Here is a 22942-nt window from a genome sequence, read left to right on the forward strand (position 1 = left end):
GGCACGGAGAGCAGAGCAGCGCAAGTTAGCAGATGATTAAAAACAAATACTTAACAAAAATTGGATACCGTCTAAGATTCAAGCGCTGATTGGTATAAAACCGCGTTTCTTTGAAAAGTTCGTTTATTTAGTTTATATACGTGTAGAGATTCTTTTCATGGGGGTCCATTTTCCATATTAGTATTTTTTTTTGGGTTTTTGGGATTCTTTTATTACAGCTGACCAACCCAGGGAACCCACTTGGGCGTTGGTAGCCAATGGCATTATGCCATCTCAACAGAAATGGAAATGGCTCCAACCATGCTGTTGTCATAATAATTCTTCATAATCTTCATAAGTGGATTAGGTGTGATAGAGCTACTGAAAATATGTTCTTTGGGAGCCAATTGGCAGTCATTTGGTAGTTCTGCAGATGAAATGCTCAACCATCTGCTTCACCAGTGGATTTGAAGCTCAGCCAGAAGAGCAAAAGATTGCAGAGAAGTTTGCTTATCACTCTGTTAACTCCTTCTGGGCAACCAGGATATAGTTAGACATTTGGGTTTGAATTGATGAAAGGTAGCAGCATTGAAACGGCGGGTGTGTCTAGAATGTTACGAGATGCATAGTCAGAAAGGTTGCAGAAACTGATACTGAGGTCAATTTTATCTGGAAGGCCTTCGCTTTGTATCAAGACTGGAATTGTGGTTTATATGGAAGGCAATTTATATGTAATCAGTTTAGCAAAATGAAGTCACTTTCATTCTTGGAAAAAATGGTCCTCAACCACCTTGTAGTTGCAGAGAAAAGATAAACTGTGAGCTGGCTGAGGTGATTGAATCCGGTGCAAAAGCTAGGGGGGTTTAGTGGAGAACAACCCTGAAAGGATTTTAATGAAGCTATTGGCCTGCATTAAAATCTATTCTCCCTAATTTCTGATATAAAGGGATTCAGGCTGGCTGATGCAGTATAATTCTACACGTCTGCATCTTCTACTTGCAGAAGTTTTAAAGCTGGCAGTCTGATTTCCATAGAGGAATGGCTACATGGTGGAATCAATTGTTATATTTATGCATGTAACCAGACAATTGCAAAGGATTCTAATTTAATAAGTAGATCGTAATAGATAAAAGATTATTGGAATAAGCAATGGTAATCAAGAATGAGAAACAGGCGAAATTCAAGGTACTGAGAAGCCAGCATGCATGCAAATAAGATGAACTCAGGTTTAAACACAATGTTAAACCAGTGGAAATTCCTGAAATAATCCAATAACACTGTATGGCTGTAATGCAAACGACTTGACATTGTGAGCAAGAGACTAATGTGGCCGCATGTCACACAAGTTGCCTTGCTAGAAAGGCTTAGAAATCGAGTTGCTTTCCCTATACAACAGGGCATGAAGTAATTCCACGGGAAAGGTGGATCTGGAATTGCATGAGCCCGCTTTATAACCAAGTCAACAAAAGCCAAAGAAGAAAAAAGGTTTGTCAAGCTGACCAAGACAATGATATCCTTTGTAGCTCATCCCCAAATCAATCACCAATCACGTAATAAGATTTCCAAAAGGGTCCTTTCAACCCTGAATTGACAAGAAACAAACAAAAAGCCTCCAGGATTAATGTAGATATAAGCTAATATAGAGCTAATCCTGAATTTTTATTTCCAAACTCCATTTCATGATGTTAATCTAAATGGATTGCTATTTCATTGATAGACATTCAACATGATCACCAAACACCTCTAAAATCAACAAGGCAAAATTTGCTACAGCACAATGGTATTTCTCCCTATGTAATTAACACTAATTACATCACATAATCAAGGCCAATCGAATTTTATCATTCTCATTCCTACAGAAAGTTATATCCCATGTTAATCTCTTTCCAATAGTTATCATATTCCATGGAAAAGGTAGAACAAAATAGATAACTAATGAGGAAAAAGCCACATTATCTGAACTCTGCTGAGAATCAACAGACAAATGCACACACACGTGCAGCAGACCATCTGCTGGACTCCTAAAGGTCACAACTGATGAAGACACTGCATTTTCTGCTTTCTTTTTCATTGTATTCATCCTAATGCTGATAGCAAACTGAAGGAGGAAGGCTTAAGATGAAGAGCATGCAGAAATTGTGGCTATCTCAAGCTCTCAACTAAAGCAAAAGACATTCACTATCTCACTAACACTATAAACAGATAATTCAGATTCTGGCCCAATGCCTCCACTATTCCCTTTTTTAAACCATGGTAAGTATTTTCACTGGATATCAAGCTTGCCCTTTTCCAGCCATCAATCCATATTGGTTTAGTCCAACAGCTCTATTAGAAGCAAATGGCACTTTACATGCATCCCACGCAATCCCAAAAATTAAAAAAAAAAAAGAAGAAAAAGGAAAAAAGTTGAATCATCCACATGTGGTTCCCATCCTAGAGCTATACAGGTTCACTGCTGGGTGCTGACCTCACAATTTGGACAATTTAGATCAGTGCAGAGTGGTCAATTCTAGAGAATATTTTCTTTCAAAGAGTTAAATTCTAGTAATCTTTTGCCTTCCTTTCCTTTTCTTCTAAATAACATTTCTGGGAGGGGAAAAGACTTCCACCAGCAGAAACATACAAAATTTGATTACAATTTAATCCCCAAATGTTAGATAAATTAAACAAACTTCAAGCACAAACATTTTAAGACACGGTTACAAGATTCTATTAGATAGCTATCCATCCCACACCGATCAAAAGACTAAACAGTTTCGACTTTCAAGCAATAAGCAACCATCAAAAACAGACAATGCATCCTAAAAATAATTCTAATAAGCAAATTATCAATATACCAAAATGAACCACAACCAATTCCATAGATCTGCATCAAATTCAACAAGAACCCATGAAATTCATGGATTGAATACTACATTTCTCTCATTCAAACTTCTTTTAATAAGAAGAAACAAAAGGGTTTTTCCTCATCTTTCTCACTTGCTGATCATTGCAATTCAATCCACACCCACATCGAGGGCACTCTTCAAAATTATCAATAGGAAAATTTGCACCAGCAATCCCTACAGAAAATTCAAGATCATCTCCTCTCCTTGAGACCTCAACAATATTAACCCACATGAACCAAAGCTTGACACTAACACCTTCCAAGCTTGAAAGTTTGCCCTTTGATATGTACCCTTTAATGGTATTCTTGTATTTCAACTGGTAAGACCCTTCCAGAGAGAAGCTACAACTACCATTCAAGAAAGCCGAGAATTTCCCCGATGAAGAGTCAAGATTATAGTCAACCACACCTTTTGGAAGAAGACCAATGGGAAAGTTGAAGTCTTCGAGAACCTCATAGGCTGTTGGCTTCTCGTTTCCAAGGGAGATTGTTTCTGAGGCAAACGATAGTGAAATGAGGAGAGAAAAAAAGAGAAACTGTGGTGTAAATATGAATCTTCGGATTAAGAAAGAACCCATCTCTCTGCTTCCCTTTCTCTTTCTTGTTTCCTGTCTGCTGCTCTTCCCTGTGTGTGGATAGATATGTTCCAATCGAAGCGGTGTTTTTCCTGGAACAAGGAATGGTAGTTGAAGACAGGTAGACAATGAGGAAATTGTTCAGGTGTTTCCTTCAGCCCCAAGATCTCCGTAATCTAGTAAAGAACTGTAAAGTGGAAGTTTTTTGGGCTTGAAAATTTTGGTCAAGTTCAACCCAACAGGCCTTGCTTTGATGCAAGACATTCCCAGAAATCCTGCTGGGCCTGCCCATATTTATTGGAGCTTCCCCATCAGTATTCATGCACTATAACTGAAATTTTTGTTGATAATATTATTGACAAATTCCAAAAATAAAGAAGGAGAATGATCATCTGTTTGATTTTTTTTTTAATAATACTTCGTTTGGTATATTAGGAAAGTGTGTGTATTTTTGCACTATAATCAATATTTTTGCTATTATTATTATTAATATTTTAATAAAAATAATAAAAATACAAAAAAATAAGAATGGTTTCATTCAATTTTTATCTAAACAATACTCGAGATGTGAGGTCTTCTCACCACACTGAAGCCTCAATTACTCCGACAAGAAAGACAAGGCAACGAAGACTTCAGTGCGGTGGGAAGCCCCTCGTTGCACTGTCTCGATATACCAAACGGATACTAAATTTAAACGACATTCAACTCATATTAATCATATAATCTTCTCAACTCATATTAATAATATTTTTACATATAATCAATGTTTTTTCTAATACAATTATTGACAATATTTCTAGAATAATAATAAAAATATGGAAAAAGAAGAATGATGTCATTGATTTTTTATCTGAATAATACTCGGTGTGGGGTTAATTGCTCACTGCACTGAAACCTTGCTTGCTCCGACGAAAGAAAAAAGGGCAACCGAGACTTTAGTGCGCGGTCGGAAGCCTGTCGTTGCACTGTCCCGATATACCAAACGGATTTTTAACTTTAAACTGACATTAAGCTCATATTAATCATAGTTCTCTATGCTTCATTCTTTTCTTCCAAATTGGTGCTTGAAGAGGATATAAGTTGTTCCCGCTGCCATTCATCTTCCAAATGATGTGATGAAGCTTTGGATGGTCTTTGCCTCCTGCTGTAGATTGCGTACAACAGTAGCTGAGCTGTTCCAAGGAGAAATCCAATCCCATTCGGTACCTACGAAAGAAAAACCAGACATTCTTAATTTCGACACCAATATTTGTTTCTTCTACAAGTGCAAATGATGCGAGTTTATTGTATTTTGCATGGTGAAACATGCAAATCTCTAAACATAACTTTCATGTCACCATGCAAATCTATAAGGGTTGTTGGACGTTGATGTTCAAGAATTTTTCGTTTTAGTTTTTGGGTTTTTGTGTTACTTTTGATTGATAGAGGAATTTTTTTTTTTTTTAAAAAAAAGCATCAATAGAGGAGCTTAATTACTCTATCTCTTACAAAAATTCTAATAAATTTTCTCTACCTTTCAAGAAAATATACAATTAGTTGGATGATGTATTGTATAAGTGATTTTTTGTTAATCATTCTGTAATGTTTTTATTTTTTGAATTTTTTTATTATTTTTGATAAATAAAATTTTTTTGACATTGTCTCTATTCTATTATGAAATTTTAATAAAATTTCTCAATCTTTCAAAAAAAAAAAAAAGTGTGTTAACTGCTTTCAAGTTTTTAATTGTGAATGTCAGTATCATTCAGGTTTCTTGCATGCTGTAGCTCAACTTGTTTTTTCTATAGGCTAAAACAAGACAAACATGATATATCCTATATTATTTCATGATTTTGTTTTCAAAATTATGTTTTCAAAAAAAAAATTATGTTTTCAAAACTTCATATGTATGATATGGGTTTGATCATCGTATAATATTACCTTTAATCATATTTATTATTAAATAATAAATATAAAGTATAATAATATTCATAATTATGACGAGACGAGATTGATTGTCGTATAGTATTATTTATATCTATTTATGTTATTAGATAATAATATAGAATACAATGATGATGATGATGATGATTTAGTTGAAGACTTACTCCCAGAAAGTAATCTTCGACGAGCACAGCATAGAAAGTCCAAACAACACCGTTTAAGAAAACGAAGAAAGAGAGAAGGAAGGGCATATACTCCACGCTTTTGGTTGTCACCACTGTTTTCTGTACATTTCAAGTTAGCATAAATTATATATATATACAAATGTTTCCCAGCTAATCCATTTCTTAAGATAAGAGCCTTCCATCATATAAGGGTTTCCCACATGAGAATTATTGGAACCATTAAGCATAAATCATATATATATATATATAGTCAAATGTTTCCCAGCTAATCCTTTTCTTAAGCTAAGAACCTTCCATCATATAAGGGTTTCCCACATGAGCATTAATGGAACCATTAATTAGCAACAGCTAGAAATGAACATTAGGTTTATATGTATAGCAATAAAGAAATCAAAGAAGGAGAATTAAACCATGAGCTTAGAGTGCTATGTTCTGTTGATTGAGAGGGCAAAGCCCTTACCATTGCTGCTAGAGGTGAGCCATACATGACAATATTGAGGCCTGCACACAAAGATCCTATCACATCAATCCTTAAATCTCCTTTCAGAATCAATTGAGTGGCCAAAACTGTTGCTGCTGGAAATCCCACATCAAGAAGTCCAAAAAGCATCGCAGTCTTCGCCTGTAAACACAAGTAGCAATGGCAAAGTGAATAAGCTATTTACTTGTATTTGTTGTGTCAGGATTTGACCCTGAAACAAACCTTGAATTCATTGTTTCAAGAGAGATTAAGTCATACCCTCATTGTTGGAGGTGCAAAAATGAGGAACAGAGTCACATAAATCATCTCAACCACAACTCCAAATCCGTTCACTGTGGCTACCAGAAAACTTCCGGGCTTTGTAACACCATAGTAAGTCCATAAAGCGGAATTCAAGAGGGTGCAAATGTAGGGAAGGCTCTTGAATTCTTCAGTTGATCGATTCCTCAGTATTCTCCGAAATGTGCCCCTGCAAAAATTCAAGGACAATTCAGCAAAACATTAGCATCAATGAATTTTATGAACATTATGGAATCAACTCCGAGTGCAAAAGCCTTTTCTGAGTCTGCTACAGATAGCTACTTCATCAACATCTCTGCTCTATCTCTTTTCTTTGCTTGTCAGGATGCTATGAGGTTGACCAGAAAGAATATACTTACACTGGAGAAAGAAAGAGTAACACTGAGATGATGTTGCCTGAATCAACAAAACACAAGCAAATTAAAAACAAAACTAGAAATCCGCAGCAATAACCCTGGAAACTATACTCACTGATCAATCTAAAATGCCTTACCTACTACTCCAACAATGAAACTTAGTCTTGTCATGGTTGAAGGGTAGACTTATTTTTTCTGGTAAGGCTTTTGTTGTGAAAAAGTATATATATGGAAGAGAGAGGGTCAAGAAGCTATTCCAATGGCAATAAACAAAACAGTTTATGGATCAACTTTAAAGTCATTGATTTTGTTTAGACTTGGAAAGTCATAGGTCTGGAAAATATATCAATATCTTGGTACTTAGTAATTGTTGATGATAATTAAAAAAAAGTGTAGTTTTGTTTTAATATGATTCATTTAAAATAGAAATTTACTTCAATGGTGGTTAATGTGAAAAAAAAAATTAAGAAATTAAATGCACTATATTCTGGAATTAATGACTCCCCATGTCGTAGCTAAGTTGATTTCTTGGTGAAATTGTTTTTTGATTTGACTCATGCACGGTAAACAGTTGCTAAGGAGGTAGGCAGGGAACATAAGCTGCCAATAATAATGTCATTTTCTTGGTTAAATTCCATGCAATTTAATTAAACTCAAAGTAAATTAATTTATCCTAATATTATTTAGAAATGGATTGCTTTAATTTATAATATCTAATGTTAACCTATAATTATTTAAGGCAAGACATGAATCCTGTGCCTGATATTTTATTATTAACTTCTTGTCTTGATTACAAACGCTTTAATTCACTGCAAAAATGCAAATTAAAGATGCAATGAAAGACCTTTCTTACTAGTTTAGCTCCAGCAAATTGATGGATTTGGGTTAATTACAGACCTAAATTCAGTCTCATATATAGCAAGTTGACCATTAATCTTAATCTACCATCTAATCAAAACACCTGCTGTGTTGTTGTTGATCTTGGTAGTGCAGGTGAGGTCTTAAGTATAGGTTTCTTAGATGCTTTCTATGGTGTATGTTGATCTTTGTATCAGTATTGCTTTATTTATTTGTTACTTTTCTTCGTAATAAGACTAGGTTTTTCGTTAATTCAACTTTTACAATGCATGTGATATGTTAATATAATTTCTGGTTTAGTAAAAGAAAAGCAAAATTGTAACCAAAAACATATGCTATATGTATAAATGGATGAACTTCACCAGTTTGCAATGTTTTGACTTTTTCTTAGATCCATTTCTTCAGGATCTTAGCAGTTTAAGGCTTACAAAGATTTTAATCTAAAGATTGCATTAGCTCAAGTATTGTGCATTTACTTAAACAATTATAAAAGAACCAGTTTAAGTAATGATCAGATACTAATCGGGCAGGGCACATGGGTATGATCTGATCTTTACCTACAGCTGTATATAGGCTAGATTGGGAGTCAATTGTAAGATATGCAAGCAGTTCAAACTATAGAAATTTGATGAACTAAGGCTAAAAAATCCTATTAAAAAATGTTTGGGAATCTGATATATTTTCCAACATTCAAACCGAATTATCAAAGAAATCTTTGATAAATTTTCAAGAAGATGTGCCATGTATGTTTTCTTGGATAAAGCACAAATAAGTTTTTTGCAACTAAAGCAAATGATCATGGTTTTTTGTTTTCCTTGCTATTATTGGTTCCTTAATTCTTCACTTTTTTTGGCTGGGGTTATTCCCAGATGTTGTTCACCAAGAGATGTATATATGTCTGGCAAGGCTTGCCTTATGTCTTGGCAATCTGCATCAACAAATAAAAAATTACAACAAGGTGGAAGTATATTTGATGTGAATCATCACTAGGAAAACAACAAAGGCCTGAAAATGGAGTTTCCCAACCCAAAAGAAAGACGCCCATAAGCAAGAATTTCCCAAGCTAGCTAGCTAAAGCATTTGATCTGCTTGTATCTTTTTAACTGGGGAAAGTCTGAAAATGCTGCATTCTGGGTCTTCTTCATCTTGTCACTTGCCTTAGAAGCAAAGTTTTCATGAAATCAGGCATCTGCTCTGCTCTCATTATTTTTAAGAGATGGACCGGAATCTGCTATGAGGTGCTCATGTTGCCAATCATCTTCCACATTATCAGATGTTCTCTTTGATTGCTTTGGTTTCCAATACATTGCATAGAGCACCAGTTGAGCTGTTCCAAGAACAAATCCACTCCCATTTGGTATCTGTAGGAAGGAAAAAATGCCCATTTGTTAGGGTCACAGATAGGAATTGAGAGAAGTGGTCATCTTCCCAATATTGCTTGTACCAATTATTTTGCAAGACCATGATCACTGACATGGCATAATTAAATCAATAGTATGATTCTAGTTAGGGGAAGATTTGTGGATGGGCACTCACTCCAATAAACCAGTCTCTGGTAAGCACTGCATAGACAGTCCAGGTTAATCCATTGATGAAAAGGATGAAGGAGAGGAGGAAAGGCATGTACTCCACACTCTTTGTTGTCACAACTGTTTTCTGCACTTTTTCAAAGACAAAAACAGGCATTGTTGTAACCCAATTCAACTCACTACCATACTGACATCAGTTTTGCAGCTTTTGCTTCATTCTTCTCCTATATCTATCAGATAAAAGTGTTGGGATTGATTAATTTAATTATGAGAATGAGTTGCTTAAGATTAACTTTGAATCAGAATCACTACATGAAAGAGGTTTTGAGGAGAATATTAATCGGTAACAAAGGTTTTTTCAAAACTTCATCTGCTTATGAATATTTGCAGTACAGAAAAGTTTAACAGACTGTTTACCATGATAGAAAGAGGTGAACCATAGGTAGCAACACTGAAAAGCAGAGACAAGAACCCTGAAATATTGATTTGCATTTCTCTGTTGAAGGACAGCTGACTGATCAAGACAACAGCTACTGGGAACACCACATCCAGAATACCAAAAAGTATGGCAGTTATAACCTGAAATTTCAGAATCCAAAGGCATTAAACATAATTGCTTACTTCTATCATAAGAGAATAACAAAAAGTGTAGTATCTGTAACATAATAATAACAGTAATACAGATTATAGGCTAAATCAGTAGGAATCGGTTAGATTACGAATATGATTACAATTGCTATTATTATGTTAACAATATCATCTATCTAGCTAAGGACCAATTAGAAAATACATCTTACTCTCATTCTTGGAGGTGCTAAGATTAGGAATATGATCACATAGATCAGCTCCAGGGCAGCACCAAAGCCATTGATAGTGGCCACAAGAATACTGTTAGGCTTGACAACTCCATAGTAAACCCACATGTATCCATTTAATAGCTTGACAACATAAGGAAGACTATCAAATTCCTCTGTCGATCCACGCTGCACGATGTGCCAAAATGTTTTCCTAGAATAAAACATTGAAATTATTCACAAACAAAGCATGGTTCCGATTAAACTTAATGAATCAAGGTCTTCAAAGATAACTGTTCATGTAAAGCATAAGAGGTTACTGACGCTGGAGAAAGGTAGACTAGCCCTGTGGTTATGTTCCCTGCAAATCATATATACAAGAAATCATCATGACCACTCTCCATGCAATAATCCGATGACAGTTAAAGAGTGATTGGTGTTTACCTAGCAACCCAAAAATGGTTACTAAAGTAACCATGCTGAGAGAATATACCAGTTGAAAGAAGAAAAACTCTGAAGAGCTATGGAGGTTTTTGCTTTGAAGGTCAACAGCAGTGTTTGAGTTATTATGGTCTCTTAAATTTCCAAATTCTGATAAAGTTTTAATATCGGATGGGACCAGTGAGGTTAAGGATGAGGACATTCCCTGTCATTTCATAATTTTAATATTATTTCTGGCTGAAACCAGTGCCACTATTTGTAAATTCTCTATTATCAAGTAAGGCCAAACAAATAAAAACACTGATGTTGTGCACTTTAAAAACAGAGATCCAAAAGACTTATGACTAAAACAAAAATTCTTTGCCTGCCATTTTGTCTATATAACATGCTTTGAATGCCTATATTATTGAAGATATTTTGTTGGTTTTTAGACTTTTCCATTGCTAGATCATGACTTGTCAGTGAAGTCGGCTAGTCAGTGAAGGCATGCATTGGTTTTTCCTCTTATTGAAACTTGTGTTCTATTATAGGTATCTTCATAGTAAACACATTCCCCTAAAGTCATAAACATAAAACACCAAAAATCACCTATATTTTATTGGTTTTCGAGTTTATATCACAATTATGGGTTCGCGATGAAGTGGACGATTCAATGAAGAGATATTGATAGGTCATGCATTGATTTCTCTTCCTATTGCAATAATTGAATGGTCCGTAATCATAATTTCAACAAATCATATTTTATAAAAATCATGAAAGGATAAAGAACCAAAAATCACTTTAAATGTCATATATCGATATGATTTTTTATATCGATATAATTTTTATTAGTTTTAAATCATTACATAAAATCAACCTAAACATAATATATGACATTTATGTCAAGGAAATCACTTGTAATAACTCGTAAAAAAAAAATAAAAAAAGAGGTGCAAATTTTGAGGTTGAATGTCTGGTTCTTAATTTGACTGACTGGTTTCAAGTTCCAACATTGTTAATAAAGTGTTTGTATAATTATCTGTTTGATTATAACATTGGATTTGAGTGAAATAGGTTGAGGCTTGATGGGGAATGGGTTGGGGGATCATGTTCAGTGGATTTAGTTTACTTTATTGAGGTGACCAAATAGGTCTTCTCTCTTTGATAAAAAAGACAAAGAAAAAGAAAAAAGAGGTGGACAAGGTTTTATGGGGTTTTGTCCTTCATTTTATCATTTCTTTATTTTTTAATGAAATAAAATGATATGTGTCTACAAGTAATTATTAGGGTGAAAGAATTTTACGATTAATGTATTATTTTTAAATTTTTTTACGAGAATAATATTTTAATTAAATAAAAAATATTTTTAAAAATATAAATTTAATTAACCTTAGCAAGTGAGTATAGATACTTTTTAATAAATAGACCTATCCCTTTTATTAAAACAAATAAAAAGAATTCAATTCATGGGAATTTATAAATGCTTATTAAAATTAGTTAAAATTTAATTTTAGATAATAAATTTTCATTGAATGCACTTTTTCATCAAATGTAAGAAAAAAACAATGCATTAATTATTTTATAAATAGGCCTAAGTTTAAGCCTACCGAGGAGAAGAGGCCACACCCAATCTCTGTTGGACTTGATAGCCTCCAAGAATCTGGGAAATGCTCAAGGAAGTGAAAAGTGGCCCAATTTCTTATGGCATGAAAGGACATCAGCAGATACATGAGCACCTCTCCCATATCCAATTTGTTGCCTCCTGATGCTCTTGTATTGTCTCTTATCTTTTTACAATGGCTTCCATTGCCAAAGAAATGAGGCCTTCAATCTGCACTCCTTTTAGGCAATGGACTGGAAATCAAGCTGGAATTATTTAGGGGCTGATCATGCTGCCATCCTTCCACCAAATTTTCTGACATTTTCTTCAGCTTCTGTGGTTTCCAATACCTTGCATAGAGAAGCAGCTGAATTGTTCCAAGGAAAAATCCAATCCCATTTGGTACCTAAACCAAGAGGTTCATTTCATTTAATTTGATGAAATGTATCGATTAACGTCATATGTCACATGAATAGAAAATATTGATTTATATTGAGATTTCAAAACAGTTAATCTTTTATCAGAATTAAAAACATGATGCAATATAAATTTAAAAATTTGTTTTAAAACAATAAAAATTAAGAGCTAACTTACTCTGACAAAGTAGTCCTTTGCAAGCAGCGCATAGAAAGTCCAAATTCCTCCATTGAATAAAAGGATCAGTGAGAGAAGAAAAGGCATATACTCCACACTCTTAGTTCTCACTACTGTTTTCTGCACAACGTAACAAGGTATGTATACTTCATGGTTCATACCACTAAGCATAATAAGGCAGTCAACCTTCCATTCAATAAGATTGAAAGGATTGATCAGCACACTCCTGCAGTATCAATTATTCTGCAGATCTGCTGAACAAAATCAAGGTTCTTACCATGGCTGGCAGGGGTGAACCGTAAGTGATCATACTGAAAACTACGCACAAGAGCCCTGCAACATTTATCCGCAGATATCCATCAATTTAACATGGAGTGAGTTAGCAAGATCGTAGCAGTCGGGAACCCCACATCCAAAATTGCCACCAGTGTCGCTGTCCTTGCCTGGAAAGTAATCAAAACCATGGCTATGGTACTAGTAATTGCCTTAAACAACAAATTAGAATAACTTACCCTCATTCCTGGAGTAGCAAAAATCAGGAATAGGGTCAGATAAATAGTCTCAGCAACAATTCCAAAACAATTAATGGTGACTACAAGCAAGTTGTTAGGCTTAATCAGCCCGTCGTAAATCCAAAAGTAAGCATTCAGAAATGTACAAACATAAGGAATGCTTTCGAAATCTTCAGTTGATCTGTGCTTCACTATTCTCCAAAATGTTTTCCTGCAGAGTTTCAGCATTTCAAAATCGATTTTTCTCAGTCACGGCTGAGGCCTGAATATCTGCCGAAAAGTAAACCATAAGCTGATTACTTATGTGGGAGAAAGGTAGACTAGGCCTGACATGATGTTGCCTGAAACATATAGAAATACAAATGAACAATCCTAAACTTCTCATTGCATTCAAAAAAGAAGCTCTGAGTTAACAAAATGCTTCACAGAAATCAACTATCACACCGACAATGAAGATTAAGCTTTCTTCTTCCATGCTGGGAAAGGCTCATAATTTTTCGGATGCAAAAGAAGTATGATAAAGTTCCTCCTGGTAATTTGAATATTGCAGCTGATCAACACTTGGCTTGAGCAGTCTGATGATCAAAGAGTCATGTTTCAGAAACTGTTCTCTAAACACATGATTATCAATTGGCTAGGTTCGAGATCTTTTTGTATACAACTAATTAAAATTAAAGTTCAAGAACTCTTGAAGAAAAACCCTTTTTTATCTTTAGATAACATGTTGCACATGGTTAGTAGGCAGACATACATCCACATTGACCAGTTGTCTGTTTGCTAACAAATGCAAAGACAGACTGGCTTTTGCCTTCATGGACAAGAATTTTTTTAATCTCGATATTTTATCTGGATTCTTGCTGCTTAGAGCCTTAGACTAGAGTTAGTATATGCACACCACAGAGGACATATACATTGCCATATATATATATGCAAGTTTCAAGTTTAATGAATCAAAGTATATGATCATGGACTCATCAAAATGTATGATGAAGTCGGTTCTTTGTACTAATGTTATTTACTTTGTATGTGACATTGTTTACAGTATGATCAGTTTTTGATCGAATTTTTGTATCGTTATATGATATTTAATATCTCTATTCGATTTACTTTAAAAAAAATTACATATAAAATAAGACCTCCAATTAATACAAATTTGATACATGTTTCTTCGAGGCTTCTTATATATACATATATAAATTCATTATACCATTAAGGTATATATAATTGTTATATATATGTATACATAAATCATTAATTTGAGTTCTCTAAAATGAAATCTCTTATTCGTTGTATTACTTTTTCTGCCACTACAGAGAACGGATGATCAGTGAGAAAACCATGTTGCTGTCCTTCTAACTCCACAAATTCAATCTTCTTCCCCAAGTGTTTCAACCTTGTAGCATAGTCCTCCACCCTATCCCTCAATATTTCACCCCCACCTACCACCACCAAAATTGGATCCAATGGCACCTCCGCAAGGTTTTGACCAGAAGATCCGAAAGGGTTCACCAAGGGATGATCCAAGGTACTTCCAGCTGGAATCGAAAGCCTCCAAAACCTGTGGAAATCAAACATTTCAACATAAAGCTAGACATCCATCAACATAATAAGAAAAAAAGCAGGGAAACCACCATTTTTGGTCCTTAAAATTTGAGTGTGACCTTTCATATATGTACATATCTCTTTAATTAGTTGGCCCTTTGACAATTCATTAGTATTCCATTCTGCAAATGATATGCCTCTCGTCATCCCATTTTCCCCACATGTCTTGCCGTTTTCATGTACATTTTTTGTTGCTCAAATTCAAAAGATTCTCCTAAAGTCATAATTGTTTCCACCATTGAATGAAATTTGACCATAGGGTATTAGATTTACATGCTTGAAATGATAAAGGACATGATTTTTGTTTGAGTAGGAGCATGCGAGTGAGATGCAAATTACATGGCCATGGTTTGTTCTTTTTGCATAGATAAGGCCAAGCCATCACTTTTAATCAAGTAAATCAAAACCTAATTGATAATTAGATATAGATTTAGATCTTAAACCGGAAATTATAATTGAGCTTATCGTTTCTTTATTTTGGATTCAATAATTGCAATAGTGATATTTTTGAATTCTTTTTCCCTTCACTATTATATATGATAAAGTTAATTTCACGTGTATAAGAAAGTGTCTATATATAAAATCATGTCTTGAGGAAAAGTATTGACAAAATTTTCAAATGTTCATATGCTAAAAGTTCAAAAACATGCCATGGAACACATTGAAGATTCTACATTTTCAGCTTATTGATGAAGAATAGAAGTATACACTTTACTTTTTGAATGAAAAGGATAGATCTTCTGTATTCCTTTCAAATCATGAATTATTTTATATTTAGGTCAATCTCAAAACAGTGAAGCTGAATCCACCTATTATGAATGTGGGTAGGTAGGGTATATTGCTTAATTAATACATTCAATCATGTGGAAAAGAATAGCTTATCCATGCAATTAGTGTCACAACCATGAATTAATTTTTTTATTAGAGTCTAACCAATAATTACATAAAAAAGATGATAAATTAAAATAATGACTAAATGCCAATATTGCTTAGCTCAATTGAATTATGTGTAGAGTTCTTGAATGAAAATCTTAGTCAATTTAACTTGGGGTTTTAGTGTTTATTATGAATAAATTAGGGAAATGAATACAAGTCTAAAATATATATTAAAGTCTGATGTTTTATTTTATTATATATGATTTATTTTTCAAACAAGATTAAAAAATAATTGTCTCATTTAATTAATTAATTAATTCTACACGTAATTATACTTGTCTATGGTATTTCAAAATTACAATTAATTGAAATATTTCTAAAGGTGAAAAAAAAATGTGTGTGATGATCTTACCTTTCATACATCTCCAAATTCCAAAATGCTTCACAAGGCCGCTCCTCCTCACTCCTTGTTCTCACACTCCCACCAAAAAATGGAGCCAGCAGCACATACCCTCGAACCCTAACCGGTGTCAACTCGATCGAGCCAGCCTTGAACCTAACTGCCAAGTGGTGAGCCAAGTTGCCCCCAGATGAGTCACCTAAAACAAAGACCCGGTCGAAGTCAACACCAGTCAACAACGTATCCATATTCTCATCATTCCCATGCATGGCTTGGCCCTGCAGCCACTTTAGGGCTTGGCATGCATCATCAACGGCTGCTGGCAGCCGGTGTTCGGGGGCTAGCCGGTGATCCGGCGCGACGACGAGCATGTTAAACGCGGCTGCCAGGCGAATAGAAAGGTTATGAAAATGTGGAAACGTGCGGGAACCGAAACAAAAGCCTCCACCATGAAAATAGAAGAGGATTGGAAGCTTCGCGTGAGAAGTGGAGCTGGTGGGTTTATATAGTCGAAGGTGAAGGTTTTCTTTTGAGTCGAAAAGAAAATCTTTGTAAAGGACTGAAGCATCATTGAGAAGAGGAGCGGCGCATGGGATTTCAGGATTACGAGAGATGGAGCCATCACTGTAGAGCTTGAGGAGGCCGAAGCAGTCTTCAACAACATGAGGAAGAGAGCCCATCTCTCTCTCTCTCTCTCTCTCTCTCTCTCTCTCTTTCTGTCCTTTTCTCTTTCTCTTTCCTTTCTTTCTTTTCTTTCTTACTTCCTGGAGGATTGATAAGGTGGTTTGCTGTTTAATAAAGTTTAATGTGAAATTCCTGAACAATATATAGAAAGCTGAAATGACTAAACTGAGGGATTATGCATGTAATATTCAATTAAATTTAAAGAATCAAATAATTAAGAAAGATTTGTAAAAAGTTAAACATGATCCATGTGGGCTAGCTGTCCTTGAAGATTTTTTCCGCTGTTATTGATTAGGAGGCAATAGATTAATGAAATAATACAATTAACTATTTTATTTTAAAATGAATTAAGTACATAAATCTATTTGTCTGTTAATTAAATGATTTGATAATATGTCTATTATATTTCAGATCCGTACGTAAGCATGACTTTAAGAATATATCATTATGATTTTAGATTTCAAATTGTGATAAGTATGTAAAATTTCTCGTCAACACAAGTTTTATTAAGCTCTTGAAACAGTCAATTATTCAACTATTTTCGTGTTTGGGAAATCAGTTGTTTGACAAACGGTTCCTCTACTCAAAATAGAATGTAATAAATTTGATTTAAAAATACTTTTTATAACACTTTTGATATATTTTTTATAGTACCTTTATAAATTTGATTGCATTATACAAATTTTTAACGGTATTATAAATAATAGTATTATGATAATATATATACTTAATTAATTTTGTTGCACATTGTTATTGTCTTCCAGAAGAAGTGTTCTAACTCTTTGGCATTGACTTTCTCCAACAAAGGTGTAACACCATTTTGGTTTTAATTTTCAAGTATTTTAATTACATAGGTTCATTTAAATTAATTTTTACTTAAAAAAGTTATCTTTTACCAGTGACATAAGAGGCGGCTATATATAAGTATAAAAACAGGTCTATTTACTATTCCAATATACGGTGGGAGAATTTTTTTAATTCCACAAAACGGGTTTAAAAAGTTGACATTATCAATTTACATATTTAAAAAGAAATTAATTATTAAATTACTAAATAATCACATACGTGACAATCGTATAAATCGGGTAAATCCGTTTGTGTAATCAAAAAAATTTCACTATTAATATATAGATTAAAAATAATCGATAAATATATTGGAAAATGAAACAAAAAGGTATATATAGACATAGAGAAGCATTCTTTTGGTAACAGATAATAAAAGCACTATGCTAGAATACCATTTGTCCAACAAATTAAATCAAGATAAGCGGAATGGAGTAATTAGTTAAGTAATGTATTAGTGCATAACCCACCCATAATTTTGAAAAATTAAATAATTAATGTGGGATTAATTAAATATAAAGTTAGTTAATTAATGTGGAATACCTCGCTGTCAATATCAATTTTGTCAAACCCCTCATAAAATAATTATTATGTAGTTTTTTCATGCTTGTTGAGCAAAGGGGCATTGCACATTCTTGGGGATTAATTGGGTGCTCCCAATTGCATGCTTCAAACTTTTCGTTTTCATGTTAAAAGAGAAAAAAATAAAATAAAAAATAGCCCAATATGATGATTCCACCCATACACTTTCACTTTCTCTTTTACCTTTTCCTCCAATTTGCCCTAAATCATTGTGTTAAGTAATTAGTGTGGTAGATGAGGTAAGCAAAGGCTGCCAGCCTTTTAACTAATTTGCACAAAGTTATTGTTTATATATATATATATATATATATATATATATATATATATATTCATTTTGACTAAAGTGATAAGGGAGGTTTAAACAATATTATTTAAGATGGTTGCACTCGTGATAAGGATAAATCTAGTTACATTTTACACATAACGATTTTGACAATTACATATAATTTATTTTAGTGAAGTCGTAATCTTAATTGTGTTGAACAGGCTTAATGTTTTTTTTTTATTTGAAAAGAAATGTTCAATTTCAAACTCAACTCTTTAATTAAGAAAAACATATTTTTTTATTTCATCTTACATTTTTCTTGAATCGTTTAATCTGTTGGGAATTTTTTAACTAATCAAATTGTTTTTTTTTCTTTCTTTACAATAAAATTAGCAAAAATTGAATCCAAATTTAAGATTGCACTATGTATTATTTTAAAAAATATAATTAAAACTCGAATTAGTTTGTAACGAGACGAACATGCTGATCTTTTTACCTCTAATAATGCAATTCAAGGGAGATCATTCTCTTCATTCTCAACATTAGGCAAACTAGAATGTAATCCATAAAGACCCCAAGAAAGTGTTCTCATCAGCTTCTCTAAACTGTAGAGTCGATTAATAGTCAGTCTTGGCAGGCTTTTGTTCCTATTAAGCTTTCCTTTATTCAATCTTTTCTCATTTTCTTCATCATCAACATCCTTCTTGTATGCACTTACTTGGATGATGGCCCCTTCGATTTTGTTTATTTTAACTTATTTATGTACCTTCGATTTGTTCTTGTACATTTAGGTAGAGGACTAATTGAGCTGATCCTAATACAAATTTGATCGCGTTCGGTACTGAAAAAGATTTGTTTTATTAATCATTCGTTCTGCTTTGTAAATATTATATTAATTTTTTAAAAATTTTATTATAATCAATATCTTAATCAAAAAGAGTAATTACTTTTATGTATATTGGTGTATGTATGCATTTGCATATGTGAACTTACTCCAATACAGAAATTTACGAGCAATGAGCTGCCTATACACCTGCATTGAGGAACAGGAAGAAAAGAGAGTAGAAACGGCATGTTCTCCATGCTTTTAGTCTTCATCACCATTTTTTATCACAGTACAACGAAGGCTAATCACCATGGGTGAAACGAGGGAAAGAGATGGAAAGAAATGACTAAGAATTAAGCAAAAAGCAAAGAGGTGCAAAATTTTTTCAAGAAGCTAGTATACCATGGTTGCCAGGGGTGAAGCAAACATGGCTATGGTTAAGCTAGAACATAGAATTCCAGTAAAGATGTGCTGTAGTTTCCATTAAGTAGCAGAAGTGTTATTGCAATTACTGATCCTAGAAAACCAACATCCAACATGGCCACCAGCTTCGCCGTTTTAATCTGATCAGTACTATCGAACAAGTCACAGTTATGAATCTGATCAGTAAGGAACAATTAAAGTTTCTTTGATCATGCAATTAGCACCACTTTATCCTGGGGAGAATAAATGAGAAACAAAGTGACATAAATGAATTGAAAGATAGAACCAGCTCCATACACAGTCATGATGAGTAAGCCTGCTAGTTTGAGAAGTCCATAGAAAGTCCACAGGCTTGTGCACAGTAGTGTTGTTATGTATGGAACTACTTGGTAATTCTTAGTTGATTTCTTCTTCACCACTTTCCAAAATGTTGTCTTAACAAATGGGGAAAATAGTTAACTCGTAGCTTGTCAAACTTAATTTGAGTTGAGAATTCCATTCATAAACAAAAAGAAATCTTGCTTTTTTTGTTAGTTTACCTACATGGGAGAAGCAAAAACTAGAATTCAAACCACATTTCTTGTAAGCAAAACAACCAAAAGAAATTGTCATATATCCTTATGACTAATCAAAGAACCATCAAAACATTTTCTAAAGGAAGAAGATTTCCATAAACCAAAGGCCCAAAATGGGGAAATTTTGTTAAAAACTAGAGAGGCAAACCAACGATGCCTATGATGAAGCTCAAGCTAGGAGCCATGGTAGTAGCAGTACAGGCTTTGTGTGAAGGAATGAAGACATGAGAAAATTGAATTTATAGTAAGATGCAGGGAAGAAGATGTGAGAATTTTTATGTATTGATTTTGTTTTGTTTTCATTCCTTTACGTACACCAATCGATTAATGTTAAACATGTTTTGCCTTTTCAGTGATATAATTTGTACTTGTGCTAATGATTTGCTATTGCTAATGGCATGTGGACAGAGCTTGTTCTTGACAAAGATTTGTGTCTTCATTTACTCTTTTGCTTGCATTTGAGATTTTGCTTGACGTTTGACCATTCGTTTATGTTTCATTGGTAGCTACCTTGGGTGGATTGAGATATTAATTAATCAATAAGATTATGTCAAACAGATTCCCCTAGCTGTTCCAACGAAGATTGAAGGGTGATTTGAAACCTATTTTTCGTCATTTTCCTTTGTGACAAGGGTATCCAAGAGCTTTTGAGAATCCAGTAACATTGTGTTTAACTTGTTTCTTAACTATGATAAAAGAAATTTCATAAAAGCACAAAAACAGGGGATGGCTTGTTAATGCCAAGAAGAATCACAACCAGTTAATTTGCAATCAAATTTTAGGCCTTAGCTTTGTTTGTCTACAGAGTTTTAGCATTTAGTATAATGTACATTACCCTGAACCATCATTTGTTTCTTTGAACAACAAAAGGGAGCCTTAAAAAACTAGCAGAACATTGGATTTTGGAGCTCCCCAATGCTTAATTTGACTTCTTAAAAAATTAGGGGTGATCTGACACAATAGCGTCTAGGATTGTATTTTATTTAATTTAGTTTTTTCTAATTTTAGTTTATTTAGGATTTTTTTTATTCTATTTAGATTAGGATTCTTTTGTTATTTTTATTAGGAATTTAAGTTAGTCATGTTCTATTTAGGAATAGAATGTCTATTTTATTCAAATCTCTTCTTAATTATTCTAATTATATTAGACAACTAGAAATAGAGTTTTATTAGGATATGGGCTTATAATACTATAAATAGACCCTTAAACTTGGTTATGGGATATTGAATTTGAGAGTTAATAAATAATATTTTCTTAAGCAGGAGTACTTATTTCTTTAGACTCTTTTAAAGAGTAAGAGGGTTTCGTATCTTTGGTCTAGCTAACCAAAGTGAGATTTTGGCTATTCTTCACCTTAATGGGGTTTTCTAACATTGCCAAGATTGTTGGTTCACCTTAGTGGGGTTCCTAACCTCGCCATGATTGGTGTCTTTCATAACGCCTTGGTGTCTTTTATAATGCTCCGACGTTAGTTTGGTATCAGAGCGGAAAGATCATTGTTCGCTGCATAATTCAAGTTCGTTGTCGAGTTTCGGTATTCCTTGCTCGGGTAATTTTTTTTAATTGCTTTACAGTTATATCATTATTTTTCTTCTACATTACCACATCGTCATCACCATATTATAAAATGCCACCAAGACATCAAAATCGTCAGAGAGATGATTACGAGATCGAGATTCAAGAATTACGTCACCAAGTTCAAAAATTATAAAAGCAACTTGCAAGATGTGATACTGCTCAATTCAACTACTGTAGCCCAAGTGATGAAGAAGATTATGTGGGTTGGGAAAAATTAGAACCAATTTATAATGAGTATGATGATGAAATAAAGGATGAGCCAAAAATATTCAATAACAAAGAGATAGAAGAAGTTTTCCCTAACCATGGAGAAGCTCTTATTGTTCGTCATAATTAACCTTAACATTGCTATGATGATAGAAGATGAAAGTTGGCTTCGTCATAACATATTCTATACAAGGTGCACATCCCAAGAGAAGGTTTGTAATATCATTATTGATAGTGAAAATTGTGAGAATATTATTGCCAACTATATGATGGAAAAGTTGAAACTTCCAACTGAAGTACATCTTCATCTTTACAAGTTACAATAGCTGAGAAAAGGAAACGAAGTTAAGGTAATAAAGCGCTATTGTATTCAATTCTCTATTAGAAATAAGCATGAAGATAAAGTTTGGTGTGATGCTATCCCAATGGATGCATGCCACTTGTTGTTCAGACGCCCATGGCAATATGATCGTTGAGCTCACCATGATGGATATAATAATACTTATTCCTTCATCAAAGATGGGGTAAAAATTATGCTGACTCCATCAAAGCCAAAAGATCGACCAAAGAGACAAGAGGAAGATAAAGCACTCATCACTATGGCTGGCTTAAACAAAGCTTATTGTGAGTCAAACCATTTATGTTTCTTATTAGTCTTTAAGGAGAATGAAGTATCTTCACCCTTATCTAAGCATGGTCAAACAAAATTGATCAACAAAAGTTTGGGAAACTTATTGAGAAGCTTTATGGACAACCATACCGTTAACAAAACTACAATCAAGTATGATTTTTCTATTCCTTGATTGAGTGACATACTTGATCAACTCATTAGTTCTAGAGTGTTTTTTAAGATCGATTTGAAGAAAGAATATCATCAAATTAGAATACGATTTGGAGATGAATGGGAGACAACCTTCAAAACACAGATGAGTTATTTAAATGGTTGGTATGGACTATGATAGTATATGGATCCAAACATGAAGTATGTCAAGGCTTACTCGTCAGAGCCAAGTTTTTCTGACTCATGGAGAATGATGTAGGAGCGTCTGGGATTATGTTTTATTTAATTTAGTTTTTTCTAATTTTA

The 22942-nt window shown here is 33.7% G+C and overlaps 5 protein-coding genes across 5 annotated transcripts in view; all 5 read right to left on the reverse strand.

Annotated features, from left to right (window-relative positions):
• Nucleotides 1-2813: 2813 nt before the first annotated feature.
• LOC110415443 (uncharacterized protein At5g01610-like) lies at nt 2814-3600 on the reverse strand. The gene has a single exon (XM_021427106.2). The coding sequence runs from the start codon at nt 3442-3444 to the stop codon at nt 2917-2919; it is 528 nt and encodes a 175-aa protein (XP_021282781.1). The 5' UTR covers nt 3445-3600; the 3' UTR covers nt 2814-2916.
• Nucleotides 3601-4468: 868 nt separating this feature from the next.
• LOC110415517 (bidirectional sugar transporter SWEET17-like) lies at nt 4469-6860 on the reverse strand. The gene is made up of 6 exons (XM_021427190.2): nt 6824-6860; nt 6690-6726; nt 6289-6499; nt 6010-6171; nt 5529-5648; nt 4469-4647 (listed from the first exon to the last, which is right to left on the reverse strand). The coding sequence occupies exons 1-6, from the start codon at nt 6855-6857 to the stop codon at nt 4474-4476; spliced, it is 738 nt and encodes a 245-aa protein (XP_021282865.1). The 5' UTR covers nt 6858-6860; the 3' UTR covers nt 4469-4473.
• Nucleotides 6861-8439: 1579 nt separating this feature from the next.
• Nucleotides 8440-10461, reverse strand: LOC110415315 (bidirectional sugar transporter SWEET17-like). The gene is made up of 6 exons (XM_021426931.2): nt 10312-10461; nt 10192-10228; nt 9871-10081; nt 9491-9652; nt 9081-9200; nt 8440-8905 (listed from the first exon to the last, which is right to left on the reverse strand). The coding sequence occupies exons 1-6, from the start codon at nt 10343-10345 to the stop codon at nt 8726-8728; spliced, it is 744 nt and encodes a 247-aa protein (XP_021282606.2). The 5' UTR covers nt 10346-10461; the 3' UTR covers nt 8440-8725.
• Nucleotides 10462-12113: 1652 nt separating this feature from the next.
• Nucleotides 12114-22942, reverse strand: part of LOC110415659 (bidirectional sugar transporter SWEET16-like) — a 15913-nt gene continuing 5084 nt past the window's right edge. Inside the window, exons 5-6 of the mRNA XM_021427355.2 lie at nt 12482-12601; nt 12114-12293 (exon numbers count right to left, since the gene is read on the reverse strand). Of these exons, the coding sequence (XP_021283030.1) occupies nt 12114-12293; nt 12482-12601 (300 nt within the window). The remainder of the gene's footprint in view (nt 12294-12481; nt 12602-22942) is intronic.
• LOC110415839 (alpha/beta-Hydrolases superfamily protein) lies at nt 14052-16621 on the reverse strand. Its single transcript, XM_021427590.1, has 2 exons — nt 15884-16621; nt 14052-14551 (listed from the first exon to the last, which is right to left on the reverse strand). The coding sequence occupies exons 1-2, from the start codon at nt 16549-16551 to the stop codon at nt 14245-14247; spliced, it is 975 nt and encodes a 324-aa protein (XP_021283265.1). The 5' UTR covers nt 16552-16621; the 3' UTR covers nt 14052-14244.

This window comes from Theobroma umbraticum, unplaced genomic scaffold, assembly GCF_002168275.2.
Source record: "Theobroma umbraticum cultivar Fairchild unplaced genomic scaffold, ASM216827v3 scaffold_147.0, whole genome shotgun sequence".
Taxonomy (NCBI): domain Eukaryota; kingdom Viridiplantae; phylum Streptophyta; class Magnoliopsida; order Malvales; family Malvaceae; genus Theobroma; species Theobroma umbraticum.

What these genes read in the sequence shown, in the direction of transcription:
- LOC110415443 (XM_021427106.2), bottom strand. Translation starts at nt 3,444, where the DNA reads ATGGGTTCTTTCTTAATCCGAAGATTCATATTTACACCACAGTTTCTC.
- LOC110415315 (XM_021426931.2), bottom strand. Translation starts at nt 10,345, where the DNA reads ATGGTTACTTTAGTAACCATTTTTGGGTTGCTAG. An exon ending in AACCATTTTTGGGTTGCTAG is followed by an intron (nt 10,229 to 10,311) that starts GTAAACACCAAT and finishes TATGATTTGCAG; the next exon opens with GGAACATAACCACAGGGCTA. An exon ending in CCAGAGACTGGTTTATTGGA is followed by an intron (nt 8,906 to 9,080) that starts GTGAGTGCCCAT and finishes TCCTTCCTACAG; the next exon opens with ATACCAAATGGGAGTGGATT.
- LOC110415517 (XM_021427190.2), bottom strand. Translation starts at nt 6,857, where the DNA reads ATGACAAGACTAAGTTTCATTGTTGGAGTAGTAG. An exon ending in TTTCATTGTTGGAGTAGTAG is followed by an intron (nt 6,727 to 6,823) that starts GTAAGGCATTTT and finishes TTGTTGATTCAG; the next exon opens with GCAACATCATCTCAGTGTTA. An exon ending in GCTCACCTCTAGCAGCAATG is followed by an intron (nt 5,649 to 6,009) that starts GTAAGGGCTTTG and finishes TGAAATGTACAG; the next exon opens with AAAACAGTGGTGACAACCAA.
- LOC110415839 (XM_021427590.1), bottom strand. Translation starts at nt 16,551, where the DNA reads ATGGGCTCTCTTCCTCATGTTGTTGAAGACTGCTTCGGCCTCCTCAAG. An exon ending in AATTTGGAGATGTATGAAAG is followed by an intron (nt 14,552 to 15,883) that starts GTAAGATCATCA and finishes TGATTTCCACAG; the next exon opens with GTTTTGGAGGCTTTCGATTC.